This window comes from Heptranchias perlo, chromosome 6, assembly GCF_035084215.1.
Source record: "Heptranchias perlo isolate sHepPer1 chromosome 6, sHepPer1.hap1, whole genome shotgun sequence".
Lineage (NCBI taxonomy): Eukaryota > Metazoa > Chordata > Chondrichthyes > Hexanchiformes > Hexanchidae > Heptranchias > Heptranchias perlo.
This window is the reverse complement of record NC_090330.1, coordinates 61,454,610-61,470,967: the sequence shown is the minus strand read 5'-3', so window position 1 is coordinate 61,470,967 and position 16,358 is coordinate 61,454,610. Positions and strand designations below refer to the sequence as shown.

At 42.0% G+C, this 16,358-nt stretch overlaps 1 protein-coding gene across 1 annotated transcript in view; it reads left to right on the top strand.

Moving 5' to 3' along the window:
• Positions 1–16,358, top strand: part of LOC137322538 (short transient receptor potential channel 6-like) — a 113,543-nt gene that overhangs the window by 47,070 nt on the left and 50,115 nt on the right. Inside the window, exons 6-7 of the mRNA XM_067985461.1 lie at positions 7,124–7,354; positions 13,589–13,853. Of these exons, the coding sequence (XP_067841562.1) occupies positions 7,124–7,354; positions 13,589–13,853 (496 nt within the window). The remainder of the gene's footprint in view (positions 1–7,123; positions 7,355–13,588; positions 13,854–16,358) is intronic.

The following is a 16,358-nucleotide window of genomic DNA, read 5'->3' as shown; positions in this document are numbered from 1 at the left end:
AAAACTTTTTCTTTATCTCAGTGGAGTCACTGGTGCTGTAGCCATCTGATTTTAGGATTGAGGCAATGGTTCTATTGTGTCTGCGTGCGCAGGGTACATGTTAGAAGTTTTACTGGTTTGAGCACTTTTTGGCAGCATTTAGCCTTGGTGTAATGGAGCCTTCGTTCAACGCCTGCAAAGAGTAGGTTGATTAACTCTCCCTTCACCTGGGTAAAGCTCTTCCAGCATTTGACTTGTGGAGCCTTTTGTGAAAGGGATTCTACTTCATCCGTCCTCTGTTCCAGGTCCTTCTGAGTTTGGAGCCTCTTACAATTTTTGGCTGGGAGCATTAAGTGGTCCCTGAGGACTATGGTTGCGCTTTCCCATAGCAACGATGAGGAAGCGATAGAGCTTTCATTCTTGGAGATAAACTGGGTAAGCTGTCTTCAAATGAAGGCTGCAAGTTCAGGGTCACCAAAGAAGGAGGAGTTGTAATGCTAGTGTTGAGGTGAGGGGATCGATTGTCTAGGGTTAGCTCGATACTGACAGGTGCATAGTTGCAATTTATTCAGTGAGTAGGTATGCAATACAGATCAGAAGTTTCCCAGCTGCAGTGCTTGGTTTGTCTTGAGCTACCTGATCTCAGCTGGTGCAGCGATAGGAGTGATACAGTTGGCCTCAATGTCTCTGGATCAGGGGGGAGAAAATCAGTCAGCTAGGAGTCTGCATCTTCAGGGGAGGAGAGGGCGGAGTGAGGAAGCCGGGGCATGGAGAGGTGGAGAAAATTGTCGAGTTCTTCCTTGTCAAATCATAACTGTTCAGTTATATTTAGCCTTACTGGTCATTATGTGAAACATTAAAGGTAGTAGCTTCTGATGAAGGGATGAGCACCCCAAAAAAAATAATGGATCAATATTGCAACAAACTCGGGGCTGTACTACTGCTAAAATCCTGTTAGTGGCACTGCCATGCTATTAGAAATCACTCTTCTCAGCAACAATATCAGCAACAACTTAATGATACTTCAGTTGGTTGTAAAGCTCACATTAAACTTAATTTGTGAAATGTAATTAATCGCTGGGAATTTATTTAAATTTGCAAAATGTGAAACTTAATTGCTCTGAAAATTAAGGGCCCCAGAGTATTCTGAAATAAAAGCACCTCACAACCAAATTGTTACATGAATAGATTTATATATTCAGGGAAGATGCATCCATTCTAAGTCACAGCTGACTTTTAGATGATTGCTTGTCGAGTATTAGTTAGAGCAGGCTTCAGATAAACTGTTTGGCCCTAAAATTCCATGTGACAAATTGTGCCACATTTGCACTGGATGGCTCATGTGTAATTTTGTGCCACTTTAAAAAAAGAAATGTCTTCCACTGGAAAATGTGATACAGTGCTAACAAAGAGAGCAGGGCATGGCAAAGAGGCACAGAAAAAGCACAGTTTCAACAAGACAGACCTCCAAACCCTCCTCGAGGAGATTCAGCAAAGAGAAATTGCTGGAACTCCATAAGAGGAAACCGCCAAGAAATGCATGCAGCCATTTCTTCACATTATTTTTCTTGGAGAGGTGAATTCATCGTGACAACTTGCAGCAAACTTTGTGTTGAGGTGGAGGATTTTATCCATGTCATCACATTTGATCTGGACATTTAGTGAGTGGTAGCTCTTTCTATTGAGGAAGTTGAGGGGGTTGATGGTGGGAGTTCACAAAACAATGTGGGTGCCATCTATTGCATCCTGCACCTTGGAAATGCCAACAATCCTGTAAAACTGGATGGCCCTATATTGTTGCTCCCTTTGCTGTGAGGCAATTCCCCAGCTGGTCAGAAAAATTTGTCAGCCGCTTGATGAATATGCACCTGAATGGCACCATGGCTGATATTACAGAGATCCCCGGAACTGCTAGAAATGACCCGGTGTCATAAAAAGTGACTTCAATCGTAGCTGTCATAGCCACAACCAGAGAAGTGTGGGCAGACAGCGGTAGCTGCAGGTCTCCATGCAGGAGCTGGCGCAGCTCCTTTTCTTCGTCTTTGGTGAAGAGTATTCTTCCAATACACAGCTCCTCACTAAATTTTCATAGGAAATGTGTTTCCTGCATATTCTTTGGAGTGGGGGGGGGGGGGGGGGTGGTAATACCTTGAAGGATGCATCGTCCTCAAATGCTGCCTCATTCTCCTTTCCTCCATCCTCGCTTGCTCTTCCTCCTCCTCCATGAAAATGGGATACAAAGGTATACCCATTGGGAATCCCTTACTTGCTCCTAAGAAGCTCTCACTGTGGGGGTGGGTGACAAAATATCTGTGTTCTCAGTGTCAGAGGCGGTGAGAAGCACGTACCACGCTGTCTAGACTCAAAGCAAAAATTGCTCAATAACCTCATTCCCAGCTGCAGTGAACAGTGCTCAAACTTTCAGCAGTCTTTAGGCTCAAAAGCTCCTCACTTCCATTAATCTCAGCTGATCCTGGCAATAAATGCTCCTTATATTTCCCATTCTAACTTACCCATAGTTCATTGAGAGTGGAACTTCCGGAAGTTCAGGGCTGCAGTCCCACTGGCCCTCATTTTAATATATGCAAATCAGGCTCAAATGGGGACTTGGCAGGTGGGTCACGAATTGGGACACATTGTTTTTGGGGCAGAAAACCATGGGAAACAGCTGCTGCCCCAATTTTAGGCCCCAGAAATTCTGAAAACAGCATGGAATTTCAGGGCCCTAGTTATTTGCTCACGCAGCTGGGTCTTGTTCAAGTACTTTTGTTCACATCAAAACTCACTTTTAAACAGACAAAAAAGTCACCTGTGCTGAGAATCAGAGGCAGTCTTTTCTTGATGGTTTGAAGACTACTTTTTTTGGGTGGAAAGACAAGAGGGGAAAGAAAGGATGAGCTGAAATGATTATTGTGGGGAAGATTATTACCTATCTTGCACCTACTTAGTTTGTGCAGGTATAAAGTCACAATATCCCAGGCTAATAAAATATGTTAGAGTAAACTTTAAATTTTAGAAATCTAATTGGCCTTTACATTTTAGCATGTGGGAATCTTCATTTTGGTAAGTCTGTTCCAGTTTTCAGAGAGTGACCGTTATTAAAATGTGCTCCTTGTATTCTCTCTGGGGATCTATAATGGCTTCAGAAGTACAGCCAATGCAATCACATATGATTCAGCTAGCAATAATTTGGTAGGACACTAAATTTGATATGTGGGTAGCCCAACTCTACCAATTAAAAAAAAAACAATACCCTGGTTTATCCCAACATGTGGAATTTTTAGTGGGGGCTCATGTGGTAGCTTTACAGGGAATGTTAATTCATCTCTGGATCAAATGGTGTGACCTTGTAAGAGTTTTGATAAAAGCTGGTAAATTCTGGTAAGCTCTCTGATGTCGATAATTGATAGATTTACTATAGAATGGGAATTGTTACTGTTACTGCAATAATGTTAATTCTATAATTATAAAAGTCAGAAGCTGCACCGATTTTCTAGAGAAAATGTAGCATTTAATTCTGTTGGCTTATGGCTAGTACCTATATTAAAATAGCTAGAGGATAAACATGGTAAATTTAAGAGTCATGGTAAATTGAAAATATAAAACACTATCATTTTTAGGTTACCTGGCTTATTATATTATGACTTACTTGATCAGGTAGCATGTGATGGTTCCTGCATGAAGGAGATTGTTATATTGTGAAGCTTTACGCAGATATTTAACATGCTTAGCACTAAAGATTACCCGTAAGAGAACCCTTGCTCCCAATGAACTGAAATAGACTTTATATATACAATATCTGGTACTGTAATATTGCAAAGAAGTTGAACAGAATTCTTGTCATTATATTCAGCACTCCACCCCCACCCCCCAACCACCCTGTGTTATTTTAATCTTCAGAAAGTGGAAGAATAAGTACACTATCAAGTTATGCGACTTCAGCTATAAAATACAATTTGGGCTTATGGAAATTAATGATTAAACAGTAGCATAAAGTCAATACAGCAGATTTCATTTCATTGCAGAAATTTTTTACTTTTTCTTTCTTGAATACAAAGAACCAGCGCCACAATATAAAACTTATATATTAGTTTCACCTAACCACGATGGAGTCTTCATCCATTCATCTCATTTTCAAGGAACCCAGATAAACTAATGAGCTGGGAAAGACTGCCTCATTTATCCATCAGAATCAGTAGCTTGTGGCTGTCCATCATGAGCCCTTCGAGATCAGAAACCTGCTGCCAGCCAATCGAAGGGACAAGCTGACAATCAGCCAGATTCAAAAGACATAACTATGCAGATAGTTATCAGAAGCTGCTTCTGGTGAGATCGGCACGAACGGCTTTGCAATTAAAAGATGTTAACATATCAAGTCCAACGAGTGTCATGGCAACTATATGTGTCTGTGTTGTCTGTGGACCTGGTTTACCCACAAAGCAATTTCTACACGATGTGGATTCTACCCCACCCAGTGATATTAAACCTATAGTAACACTTTAAAGTAACCAGTCATATATCATAGATATTAATAATACATACACTTATGATTATGAGACAAGCTGAGTACCATCAAAGCAGTAATATCATATTAGGTGACTACTTTAGTTGAAGTTTAATTTGCAACTGGACCATATTTACATTGCAAAGAAAAATAATATGGGGGTAATTGAGTATGACTTGAGAAATGCAGAGAAGTTCCATAATTCATGAGATTTCCTCTGTAGCGATAACAATTTTAGTCTTTTTTTATCATGGAACCTCTTTCTTTCCTTTTGCAATGTACAGTATTTCAAAACCCAAGCTTGGTGTCACCTGACCACAACTTCCTGATTTATCTTATCTTCTCCTGTTTTCGACCTTGGTCGTGTTCAGTACTGTGGACCTTGACTCTTCACTTGAGTTTCTTAATATTAAGAAAAAAATACTTCTGCTTTTCAAATTTCAGGAGTCATTTTCAAGGAATTGCTGTTGCAATATTCGAGCTAATAGTGGCCATGAAATAAAAGCTGATAATTTTACAACAACAATTTGCATTTATTTGGAACCCCTCACATACAGGAAATGTTTCAGGGCACTTTACAATAAAGAAGAAAGTGATACATTGGACATGAAGGATGGGTAAAGAGGATTAATCTCAGGGATGCTTGTACATCTAAATGACACACTTAAATTTGCCTGTATCTGGCTGGTATAGCCATACAGTCTTAACATTTCTCTCTCTCTCTGTCAGAGCTGCACCTCTTCATTTTATAGAGATCCTTCTGCATATACCAGACAAAGAATTCCTAAATGTTCTACTGCGGCAACTATTAAAAGTGTTACTAAAAAAAAAACTGGAACTCAACTAAGATCTAAGAGAGTCTCTGGTTTCTCCCACACATCTGCCATAACTCTGCAGGAACCCTGGAAAATGCTGTTTTCTGGGGATTCCCCAGCTCTTCTGCCGAAGTTCCGATGGACGAGCGGGAGAACCCCTTCAGAAATTCACTCCATAAAAACTTTAGTGTTAAACACACCCTCTTATATATCCTTAATTTCCAAAGAAATCTCCTCAATTATATTGACCAATCTGAATGTTACATGCGTTATAATAGTTCAAACCTTTTGGTGTCAATCACCTCACACAGAGGTACACCTGATGACCTCCAAATCAAAGAAGCACCACCACCTAGACATGGCAGGTCGCTCGTTTACTCCCTAGCCTCTCAGGTCTATGCAGGACATCTTTATATCCTCCTTAGCGAGCTGTCTCTGGGCCTGTGGTCTTGATGGCTTGTGTTCAACCTCTAGTAGGAAATGTTTTGTTTGTATAAGCCTTCATGGTTCAATTGGCATCAGCACATTCTTTTCCCAGCATTCAGTCTGACTACAGACTTTTGAGGAAAATTGTAGGTAATTCTCTTACAACAAGCATTCTGAAATCAATGCAAGAAGTCAGTGGAGAGGACGGGATGATGCAATAGTGGAAGTGGGGATGTGGGCTGTGGCATTTTGGATAAGATGAGGCTTGTGGAAGGTTGATGCAGGGAGGTCAGTTAAAAAAGAGTTGGAATTGTCAAGCCTTGAGGTGATGAAAGCATGGACAAACAGTTTCGGGGGTGTAATAAAAGAGATAGAAGCAGAGGCAGGCAATATTGCAGAGATTGAAGAAAGCAGTTTTAGTAATAGAGCAGGTGTGGGGGAGAAGGCTGAGTTTGAGGTCAAACAGGACACCAAAGTTCTGCACTTCCTGACTCGGCACCAGATGACATGAATGAAATTGAGGCCAGAGGAATAGAGGTGCTGCTGGGAGTTCCATCAATTTTGCTCATTCCACTGGATGAAGATTTGGCTCATACAGGCCTTGATATCAGACTAATCTGCCTGCAACTGTTTCCCCTAATACCCCATTTAGATTTCAATGTGGGAGGTCACAGATCTGTTGAAGGGTGATGAAGTAAATGCAGTTTCCCTTCGGGTGCCCAAAGTATATATTTTTTAATTACTTGGAAATTGAAAAGACAGAAACAGTGTAATATTCTTTTCACATTGCTTCATAATATAACTCTTGTGTTCTTTTAAAACTAGCCCATTTTGAGTTGGTGGGTGACGTGTAAACAACATGCCTGTTCGCCAGTCTTAGTTTTATTTTCCCAGGAAGGTAAGAAAATGAATTGCAACTCAAAGTGCAGCATGTCAGCACCACTACTGAGTATCACTGCCACGTGGACTTTCATGTAAGTCGAGGAGTGCTGTTTGTGCTGTAGGAAATGCCATTTATATTCTGTCACAGCTAAAAATAACGACATGCCATTAGGCTGTTCCAGAGATTGCCTATACACCCATATAATCTAGAGGGACTTCAGTTACCTAAATGTAGGTGAAGAGTTATTAAAATTAATCAAAGTTCAAAATACATAAGATGAAATGACATTCATTCCTGGTGGATTATTTTATGTATGTTAGAAGTGTTTTCAACAGTTACTGACAGTCTGTATTTACATATGAACTGTAAAATGGTTGGTAATAGTGATGTATCGATAAGGTGCATGGCTCTCCTTCAACTCCAACCCACCGTTCTACACATCCGTCACCTAACACAATCCCATATTTTGTAATTTATAAATGGACAAAGTTAATCTTTTGTTTTTCCTTTCCACAGGGATGATCTGGTCAGAATGTAAAAAAATGTGGTCACAAGGCCCCAGGGAATATGTACTGGAATTATGGAACTTATTGGACTTTGGAATGTTAACCATCTTTGCAGCATCATTCATAGCACGATTTATGGCCTTTTGGCATGCCTCCAAGGCACAGAGTTTTGTGGATGAAAAAATCAAAATGGATTTAGTTAATGTGACTCTTCCAACAGAAATAGAGTACTACACCTTTGGTTAGTTTGATGCATTTTACTATCAGTCTTTATTATGCTGATTAATTTGCTCAGTAGCTACATAAATCAAGTAGTCAGGTCCTTTATTGTTTAATCGAATCTTACTAATTGTTACCTAAAATTGCTGTAAGAATAGAACTTAGTAATATTGGTAAAAAATTCCTGTTGAAGTATATATGGAATATGCCTTGTATACATTAAAACCCCAATTTCATGGTTTCATAGAGTGGCAGAACATGTGATACCTCACATGGTGATTTTACTATCTCAGTACTAAAAATAGCTTGTCACTGTTGTTGTGACAAACTGTTTCTTTAACGGGGAGTACATCCATAATATAGCACGTTTTATTGCCATGTTAATTGTGGGTCAGCTTATTTAAATAATGCTGGCAGTACAAGTGTGAGGGTCATGCCGGCAGGGAGCCAGATTTGCTGGGTGAACCGGGAAAGTTCAGGAAGGGGGCAGAGCAAAGGTGTGACTTCCATCTTTAAAGGGTCCATGCAATTATAAAGTTGAGCAAGTTCTTAGGAGAGGTACTGAAAAGGCTAAAGAAGAAAAAAAAGGCAAGCATCTAACTTCTCAGAAGCTGATGTGGAAGTACTTCTGGCTCAAATTAGAGAAAGGAATGATGAAATAGTTGGAGCGCCAAGGAAGAAGCCATCACATGTAGGAGCACTGGCCATGCTTGAGGAGGTGGCTTTGAGTGGAACCCCCATAGCTCCAATGACCCCCTTGCAATGGCGAAAGAAGTTTAATGACCTCACTAGGTCAGCCAAAGAGTGTTTTCAGATGAATGATAGGGCAGATAACCAAATCATAGAGAAGCACATGAGTATTCCCTAGAAAAATAGTCAAGGATTGCCCTTTAGAGTATCACATGGCACCATGTTCCTTGTCCCAGAAGTAAAGTCACTTGGTAGCAGTTATGTAAAGTGTCTCACATCCTATAATGCATACTAGCATATTAAAGTCTCATATCCTAGGTTCTGGAGGTCTATGGTAACTAGATTAAAAAATATACATGGCAACATCTTGGAGGTACTAAGGGATATTTGGTTGACTTACTCTTGGATTAAAGAATCTTTTTGATTCCATGAGGTCTGATCTCCCACTGATCACTGATAACCAGAATCCTATTCCCACAAGCCAGTGATGAAGCGGTGCTCACGCTCAGAGGCGGCTTTCCGTCATGGCTGCAACACGGAGAAGCACTTCATCAGCTCTGACTGAAGCCTTTAATTTTGTAAGACTAGGTTGCCAAGGATCCCATGACAAAGGGTCAGCCTGTCTCATGTCCATCCCAGGAGTTGGGGGCCCTCAGAGAAAGGCCAACTCCATCCCAAAAGGCTCGTAATATTTTGCAGCAGTTGTCTACATCTCAGACCCCATGCCCTCAAGTGACACGTAGAAAAAAATGTTAGAATAGAGCAGAGAAAAGCTAGCATGGTCACAAGGGGTGTGCACGGTGACAAAACCAAGTAATTCATAAATAGTTAAAATAAATCGCTGGAATATCTGATGTAAGGACTGCTGTTTGATTTCCTTGTAAGACAGGGAATGTGCTGATGTTGAGAACCAGGAATAGGACGTGATGGCTAGCCTTGAGGAGCAAGGATTTTACTGAGACCATAGACAGTTTGGTGAGAGGAAGCAGATCTTTGATGGGTTGAGACATTCAAACAGTAGTGTTCCGTTCATCTGTAAAGGGCTGCCAAATGTGACTGTCTCTCAACTGTCTCACAGCTCTTGTCACTGCACCTACTTCCTGTTCTTCATGTGTCAAGTCTTCAGTATCAACTGTGTTATCTTCAGACTTCGGGCTTCCTCTTGGACATCTACTATCAGTCCTTTCCTGATTACGAAGTTGTGAATCACACAAGATGTTACCATAATTCACGAAACAGTGCTTGGCATATATTGCAAGCCACCTACCTAGACACCGTTACCTTCTTTTGAACGTCCCAATGGCTTCCTCAGTTCTTATCTTTGTCTTCATGTATGCTCCTGGCCAGGGTTGGGTGCGTGATGCAAAAGACCCAAGAAGCAAAAATGGGAGGAAACATTAGCAGGTTGCATCACTTACTACTTCCTTATGGGAAAAATAACGAGTCAGAATTTGCTATCAAAATAACAGTGAGGCTAATGGCGCTCGCCGTTATTTATGTGCAAATGATGCAGCAAGTTCAGGCGAGGGGCAGATGCACGGTTAAATGCCAATATCCAAAAGTTGCTGTCTGGGTTGCGCCGCTCCACGGTTAGCTTCGCGAAAACAGCATTTCATTGTCTGCCTCACTGTTGTGGAGATGCCGGTGATGGACTGGGGTTGACAATTGTAAACAATTTTACAACACCAAGTTATAGTCCAGCAATTTTATTTTAAATTCACAAGCTTTTGGAGACTTCCTCCTTCCTCAGGTAAACATTCCTTCAGGTTTTGAATTTTTCAGGGCGATTTTAAAAATGTACAAGCTTTAAATTTAATTTTTTTTCTTACTTTTCCTTTTTATCTCTTTTATTCGCTCTCTCAATCCAATCTTTCTTTCGTTCTCTTTGGGGTCGATTTTGAAATGGTGTCGGGTAGGCAGTGGTGGGGTGGGGGGGGGAGGTGCGCATGGCAAACCCGAATAAACAAAACTTACCGTTTCCAACGTGATCACATGTTGATTGCTGATGATTAACGTCCTCTCATGGTTTCGCGCCTGGCAGCCAGCCTGACTGACAGGCTACCCGCCGTCAGAAGCTGCAACGCGAGGGGGGTTGGGGGAGAGAGAGAGAGAGAGAGTGAGACATCATCCGGCACTGGAACAGAAGACTGGGGGCGGGGAGGAGAGGGGAAGATCCGGGGGGAGAGGGGAAGATCCGGGGGGAGAGGGGAAGATCCGGGGGGAGAGGGGAAGATCCGGGGGGAGAGGGGAAGATCCGGGGGGGAGAGGGGAAGATCCGGGGGGGAGAGGGGAAGATCCGGGGGGGAGAGGGGAAGATCCGGGGGGGAGAGGGGAAGATCCGGGGGGGAGAGGGGAAGATCCGGGGGGAGAGGGGAAGATCCGGGGGGGAGAGGGGAAGATCCGGGGGGGAGAGGGGAAGATCCGGGGGGGAGAGGGGAAGATCCGGGGGGGAGAGGGGAAGATCCGGGGGGGAGAGGGGAAGATCCGGGGGGGAGAGGGGAAGATCCGGGGGGGAGAGGGGAAGATCTGGGGGGGAGAGGGGAAGATCTGGGGGGGAGAGGGGAAGGTCTGGGGGGAGAGGGGCAGATTGGGGTGAAGAGGAGGACATTGGGGGGAGGGGTGAAGTGGGGGAGATTGGACAGCGAGACATCGGACATCGGAGCAGGGTGCAAAGGTAGATTCATTTTGTGTTTTAACTTCCTTCTATGGTTTTTTTATGTAATTTATTTAGTTTCTTTTTCCCTGATCCAGCCCTTCATGCCTGGTTTCGCCAAGCGTGTATCAGAAGTGGTGGACAAGCCGAGTTTAAAAATCGTTAGTTACTTAATCTGTCACAGGTAAAGTGCCTTAAGTACCTCAATGAGGTACATTTGGCTCTTTAACTGTCATCCCGCCGGCTTTAATTGCCGGCGGGACTTCCAGTTTCGGGTCGCCCGCCAGCCACACAGCTCCAACACACCCGCAGTTGCCCCCTAAATTGAGCTCTTTATTTCTCTTTCTGTACCTGATTTGACATTGAATTCACCCCCTTTAATTTACCCTGTGTTTATTTCCCAATCCTTAAATGGTTGAGGAGATACCCTGTTGCTTGCCTTGTTCACTCAGGTGCCAGATGCCCTGTTTCCCTCGATTCGCCTTTATCAGCTCATACTTTCAGCAACTTTGTGGACAAAACTTTTTTGAGCTGAAGGGTGCAGGTGCAAGACTAATTAATGGCAGATGCTGTTAGACGCCCTGCTCCAGCAACATCTGGCCCAATATATTGAATTTTTGGACTTCACGTTGCTGGAAAAGTGGGGGGTGGTGGAGTGTGTAGACCAACATAAACACTGGATATCAAGGTCTTCAACTTCTTCCAAACAAATCTCCAAACACAAAACTCTCTCTCTCTCCTTTCGGGTTTTGCCTTGTATCCCTAACTTCCCAGTGCTGGGAGGAGCCACAACTCCATTTTCCTTCCAGTTTGTTAGAACTGTTATTGTTTATTGAACACAATATTTAGTGAAAAATCATCTGAAGTTCAAAGTCTTGAATCAAAAAGTACATCGAAGTACAAGAGCATCCATATAATCAAGATCAGACATGGAGGGAGGGAAGATTCTTTGCGTTACATGTAATGAAATTGTAAACTTGTTCTTTGTAAACTGGTTTATAATTTTATTACCAACAGCACACAGAGAAGAGTTTTCCCAAGAAACGTAATTATCTTTCAAAATCTTGATCCTAGAATAACTATTGGCCACAATGACAGAGGTTTCAAGGGGGGTAAAATTCAATCTCAGCAGGGGCGAAAAATGGGCGATAGCGATTGGCCGCCTGTTATACATCCTGCCTGATTTGCCTTTTCATTGACTTCAATGGACCATAAGAACTACACTTCCAGTGGCAATCAAGCTGAACTTCAGCCTCAACGTTTATGCTTCTGTATCCTTCCAGACTAACAAAGGGAGCATCTGCATCATCATCTAAGTTGCAACCCACAGATAATTAAACATGTGACAATCTTGAATAGGGCCAACTCTTTCATCCTCCTTTCCCACTGAATAGCAGCACAAGTGTCACAGTACTGCCCAGTTTCAACACACTACTGGAACTCCCAACCTACAGGTTGTCATTGATGCCATCTATGTGGCCATATGTTCATCAGGTCCCTGCTTTTCCTTTGGCACCTACTTCTCTTACCTCTTGACTGGGAGACACCTGGTGATACCTCCTCAAGCTTATTATCAGCATCCTCCAGGGTGTGTGTAGCTCTGCTGGTGCTTGCGATCATTAATAACAGTAACATCAATGTTACCGGTGCTGAGACATGCCGGCTTGCTTGGACCCTGGTCGTACTTGACAGCCTGTTCTTCCAGGTGTTCAATAACAGAAGAGGAACATATGCTATAATGTTGACTCCAAGAGACACCTTCAAACAGAGCTTGTATTGCAATATACTGTATGTGATGTTCTCGTGGTGTTGTTGTGCCTGTGTGTCTGTGAGTGAGAAAAGGGACAAGACAGGTTATTAGTAGCCCTCAACTTGGGGGATGGCTACAGCTTCATCTCCTACTCTAGATCCTCTCATTGCCAAAAACATCTAAGGTGGCTTCCTCAAAGGCAGTCAAAAGCTTGTAATTTCTGAGCTGTCCTCTAAATGGGAATTGTTCCCTTTTGTTATGTGCCATCTTATTATGAAAACAAGGAAGTAGTTTTCAGATGTAAGTTTAAGCAATACATACAAAAATAAGCTCACTGATTCTGTGCTCCCAGTGGGGAGCTGTGCTCTCAGGGAGAGCAGTTTGGCGAATCAGTGTGACAGTGTTGTAGCCCTCCTCTCGAGCACAGCTTCCCAAAACTTACCCAACAATGACAAACATGTGCCCATTCTATCTGCTAATAGCTGAACATGTATCATGTAGCTGTGGTGGAAGAATTTGTATTAGCGTGACAAAAGTTTCAGATATAAGTTGCTTCTTGTGTGTGTGCTATACTGCAATTTGAAAAATAAAATAGACTGGTAACCTCACCAAAAATAAAAAGTGTGATTTGAGTTCATATTGTTAACATAAGGGTAGGTTATGGGGTATGTTTGAATCTGCCTAGCATAGATTAGGCTTGTATTCCTTTGTGTATAGAAGATTAAGGGGTGATCTAATTGAGGTGTTTAAGATGATTAAAGGAGTTAATAGGGTAGAGAGGGTTGATAGATAGAAAGAAACTATTTCCTCTGGAGGGGAAACCCAGAACAAGGGGATATAACCTTAAAATTAGAGCTAGACCATTCAGGGGAGATGTCAGGAAGCACTTTTTCACACAAAGGGTAGTGGGAATCTGGAACACACTCCCACAAAATGCTGTTGAGGCTAGGTCAATTGAAAATTTCAAAATTCAGATTGATAGATTTATATTAGGTAAGGGTATTAAAGTTGATGGAACCCAGGTGGGTAGATAGAGTTAAGATATAGATCAGCCATGATCTAATTGAATGGCGGAATAGGCTCCAGGGGCTGAATAGCCTACTCCTGTTCCTAGAGTGACATGTAGCAGAATTAATGTTCTGTAATTTAAACATTTCTTCCAGCTCGAATGAAATGGCTTCCGTCTGATCCCCAACTTATATCAGAAGGCCTCTATGCAATAGCAGTTGTGCTGAGCTTCTCCAGAATTGCATACATTCTTCCAGCCAATGAAAGCTTTGGGCCTTTGCAAATATCCCTAGGAAGAACCGTGAAAGACATATTCAAATTCATGGTCATATTCATCATGGTTTTTGTGGCCTTCATGATTGGAATGTTTAATCTTTATTCACACTACCTTGGAGCAAAACAGAACAATGCCTTTACAACGTAAGTACTGGCACAGGTTTCAGTGCTTTCAATGAACTGTTTCCATATTTGTATTTGTAAACCTTTTAGATAATGAATAAGATTATCATGTACCTGTACGTCTATTAAAACTCCTCTCTCTTAAAAAAAAATGTTGCTTAAAAGTTTGGCCAGTTAGAACTCTAGTTTACTGACCAGGATTAGCATTTACATTTGCATATATGTTGTATATATTTAATTATTTTCTTAAAGCAAGTTTGGTTCAAATTGAGAAAAAATAATAATTTTTATTATCTCAGAGCCCAAAGAAGATACACAGTTTCTCTCCAAAGAGGATTGTAAAATTTCTGGTGCAGGCTATTGAAGCATTACACTTTAAGATAATTTTCCTGTGTAACCATTTTTTTCTTAAAGCTCTAGGTTACTATAATAATTTGTAAAGACAGTTAAATGGTTTCATTTGGTTCTTTGATTCAGTAGTCTGGGGATACTCACTGTCTAGGCTCACACATGAAGGATTGCCATTTGAGTGAGGTATCAGAGGTTGGTCTACCCCATGGAAACACCCCATGGCAAGAATCAGTGCCTTGATGAGTGATGGGGAGAAAACTGGAAGAAAATTGAGTCAGTTGATCCTGTTAGCCATGGTTACATGAATATTTCACATTGTTATGATACATTGCATAATCCTGACTTATAGTACTTACTAAGTAAATATTGTAAATTTATTCAGATTTGTACAATCTGTGTCATGCTGTGTATCACTCCTGCACATCACTGATCCAAGCTAGCTACACAAGATGATATTTGAGCCGAAGGCTGTGTTGGTGATCGAAGAGTTGGCTTTTAAGGCTAAGTTGCTGTTTTTGCATTTTAAAGGATTAAGTGATGATAGCTCAAGATTTTCCAGAAAATTAAGTGTACCCTTGAAGCCATGATTTTACTGCTTTCCTAACTGAGTAATAGCTGGTGCCAGGATGACCACAGAGTAGACCATGCCATTGAGTGACAGGATCAATTGTCTAGGCCAGCATCTTTTAACAGTGCTAATCAGCCATGTGAACCCTTCAAATAGTATCTGGAAGACCAGGCCAGCTGTTAACTCTGCAGGTTTCCTATACTGTGGAGTGTAGAAAGCAAATGAAGTGCCGTTTTGATGACCAATCATTGGACGCACTGCATCATCTATGGAATGGACAACTTGTCTCCTCTGCTTCCTAGAAGCACCTGGTGCAGCAGAATGGGAGGAAATCGCACAGTAGGTGAATGTTATTTCCAGAATCCACAGCAGCTAGCAGGATATGGGAAAGAAGATGGTAGAACTCAAGAATTCTGCTAAGGTAAGGCAGTGTTATTAATGTGCCTAATATGCACCAGTAGCTCTTCCAAACTTCTCAACCACTCCTGCTTCCCCATGCAGACCATCCTGAAGATGTTAAGAAGTGCAGTGCAGTGCAGGGATAAGAAAACAGAGTAATGAATGCTTAACATAACAGAATGGTTTATGTTTGGAAAAAATACAATTATGAATGCATTAGCTAATCTGTGTGCACAGCACCAATTCTTAACTGGGGTTCAACAACAACTTGCATTCATATTGTACCTTTAACGTAGTAAAACTTCTCAAGGTGCTTCACAGGAGCATTATCAAACAAAATTTGACACTGAGCCACATAAAGAGATATTAGGACAGGTGACCAAAAGCTTGGTCAAGGAATTAGGTTTTAAGGAGCGTCTTAAAGGAAGAGGGAGAGGTGGAGAGGATTAGGGAGGAAATTCCAGAGCTTAGGGCCTAGGCAGCTGAAGGCACGGCTGCCAATGGCGGGGTGATGGAAATCGGTGATGCGCAAGAGGCCAGGATTGGAAGAGCGTGGAGATCTCGGAGGGTTGTAGGGCTGGAGGAGGTTATAGAGATAGGGAGGGACAAGGCCATGGAGGGATTTGAACACCGAGGGTGAGAATTTTAAACTCGAGGCATTGCTGGACAATTATTGCTGGTAAGTCAGCCTAGTAGGGTGATGCCAGTTTAATGGATACATGCAATGTGCCACTGAAAATGTACAGGTCATGAAATTGTTACTGATCTATCTACTTTCTGTACTTAAATCATCTTCAAATTGCAGGATGAGATGGTCTTTAATCAGTGGGAGCTGTGCTACCCTGGTAGAAGAGGAAAACAAGCTCTTGACCAAGTCAAAGAAACTATCCTGGAGGATATTGAGAATGGGGTTCAGCAAAGCTGGAGGCTCCCCCAGAGTCATGGCTGGTACAATAATATTCATATATAACATTCTCCTACTGAGTTACAGGTACATGCTCAAATTGATTAGCATCATAGAGAATGCCACACAATGAAAATAGTGCTTCAGTTTGGTGTGCTGACCATTTTCACATTTTGTTCTTTTGCCTTTTCCCAGGAATGAAGGAAAGGAAAGGAGTGAAGATACAGCCAGTGTCACCGTGGAAGCCCACACCTCACGGCACCCCAAGCTACATTCACCACCTCTCCCAAGCACCAGTGCACCT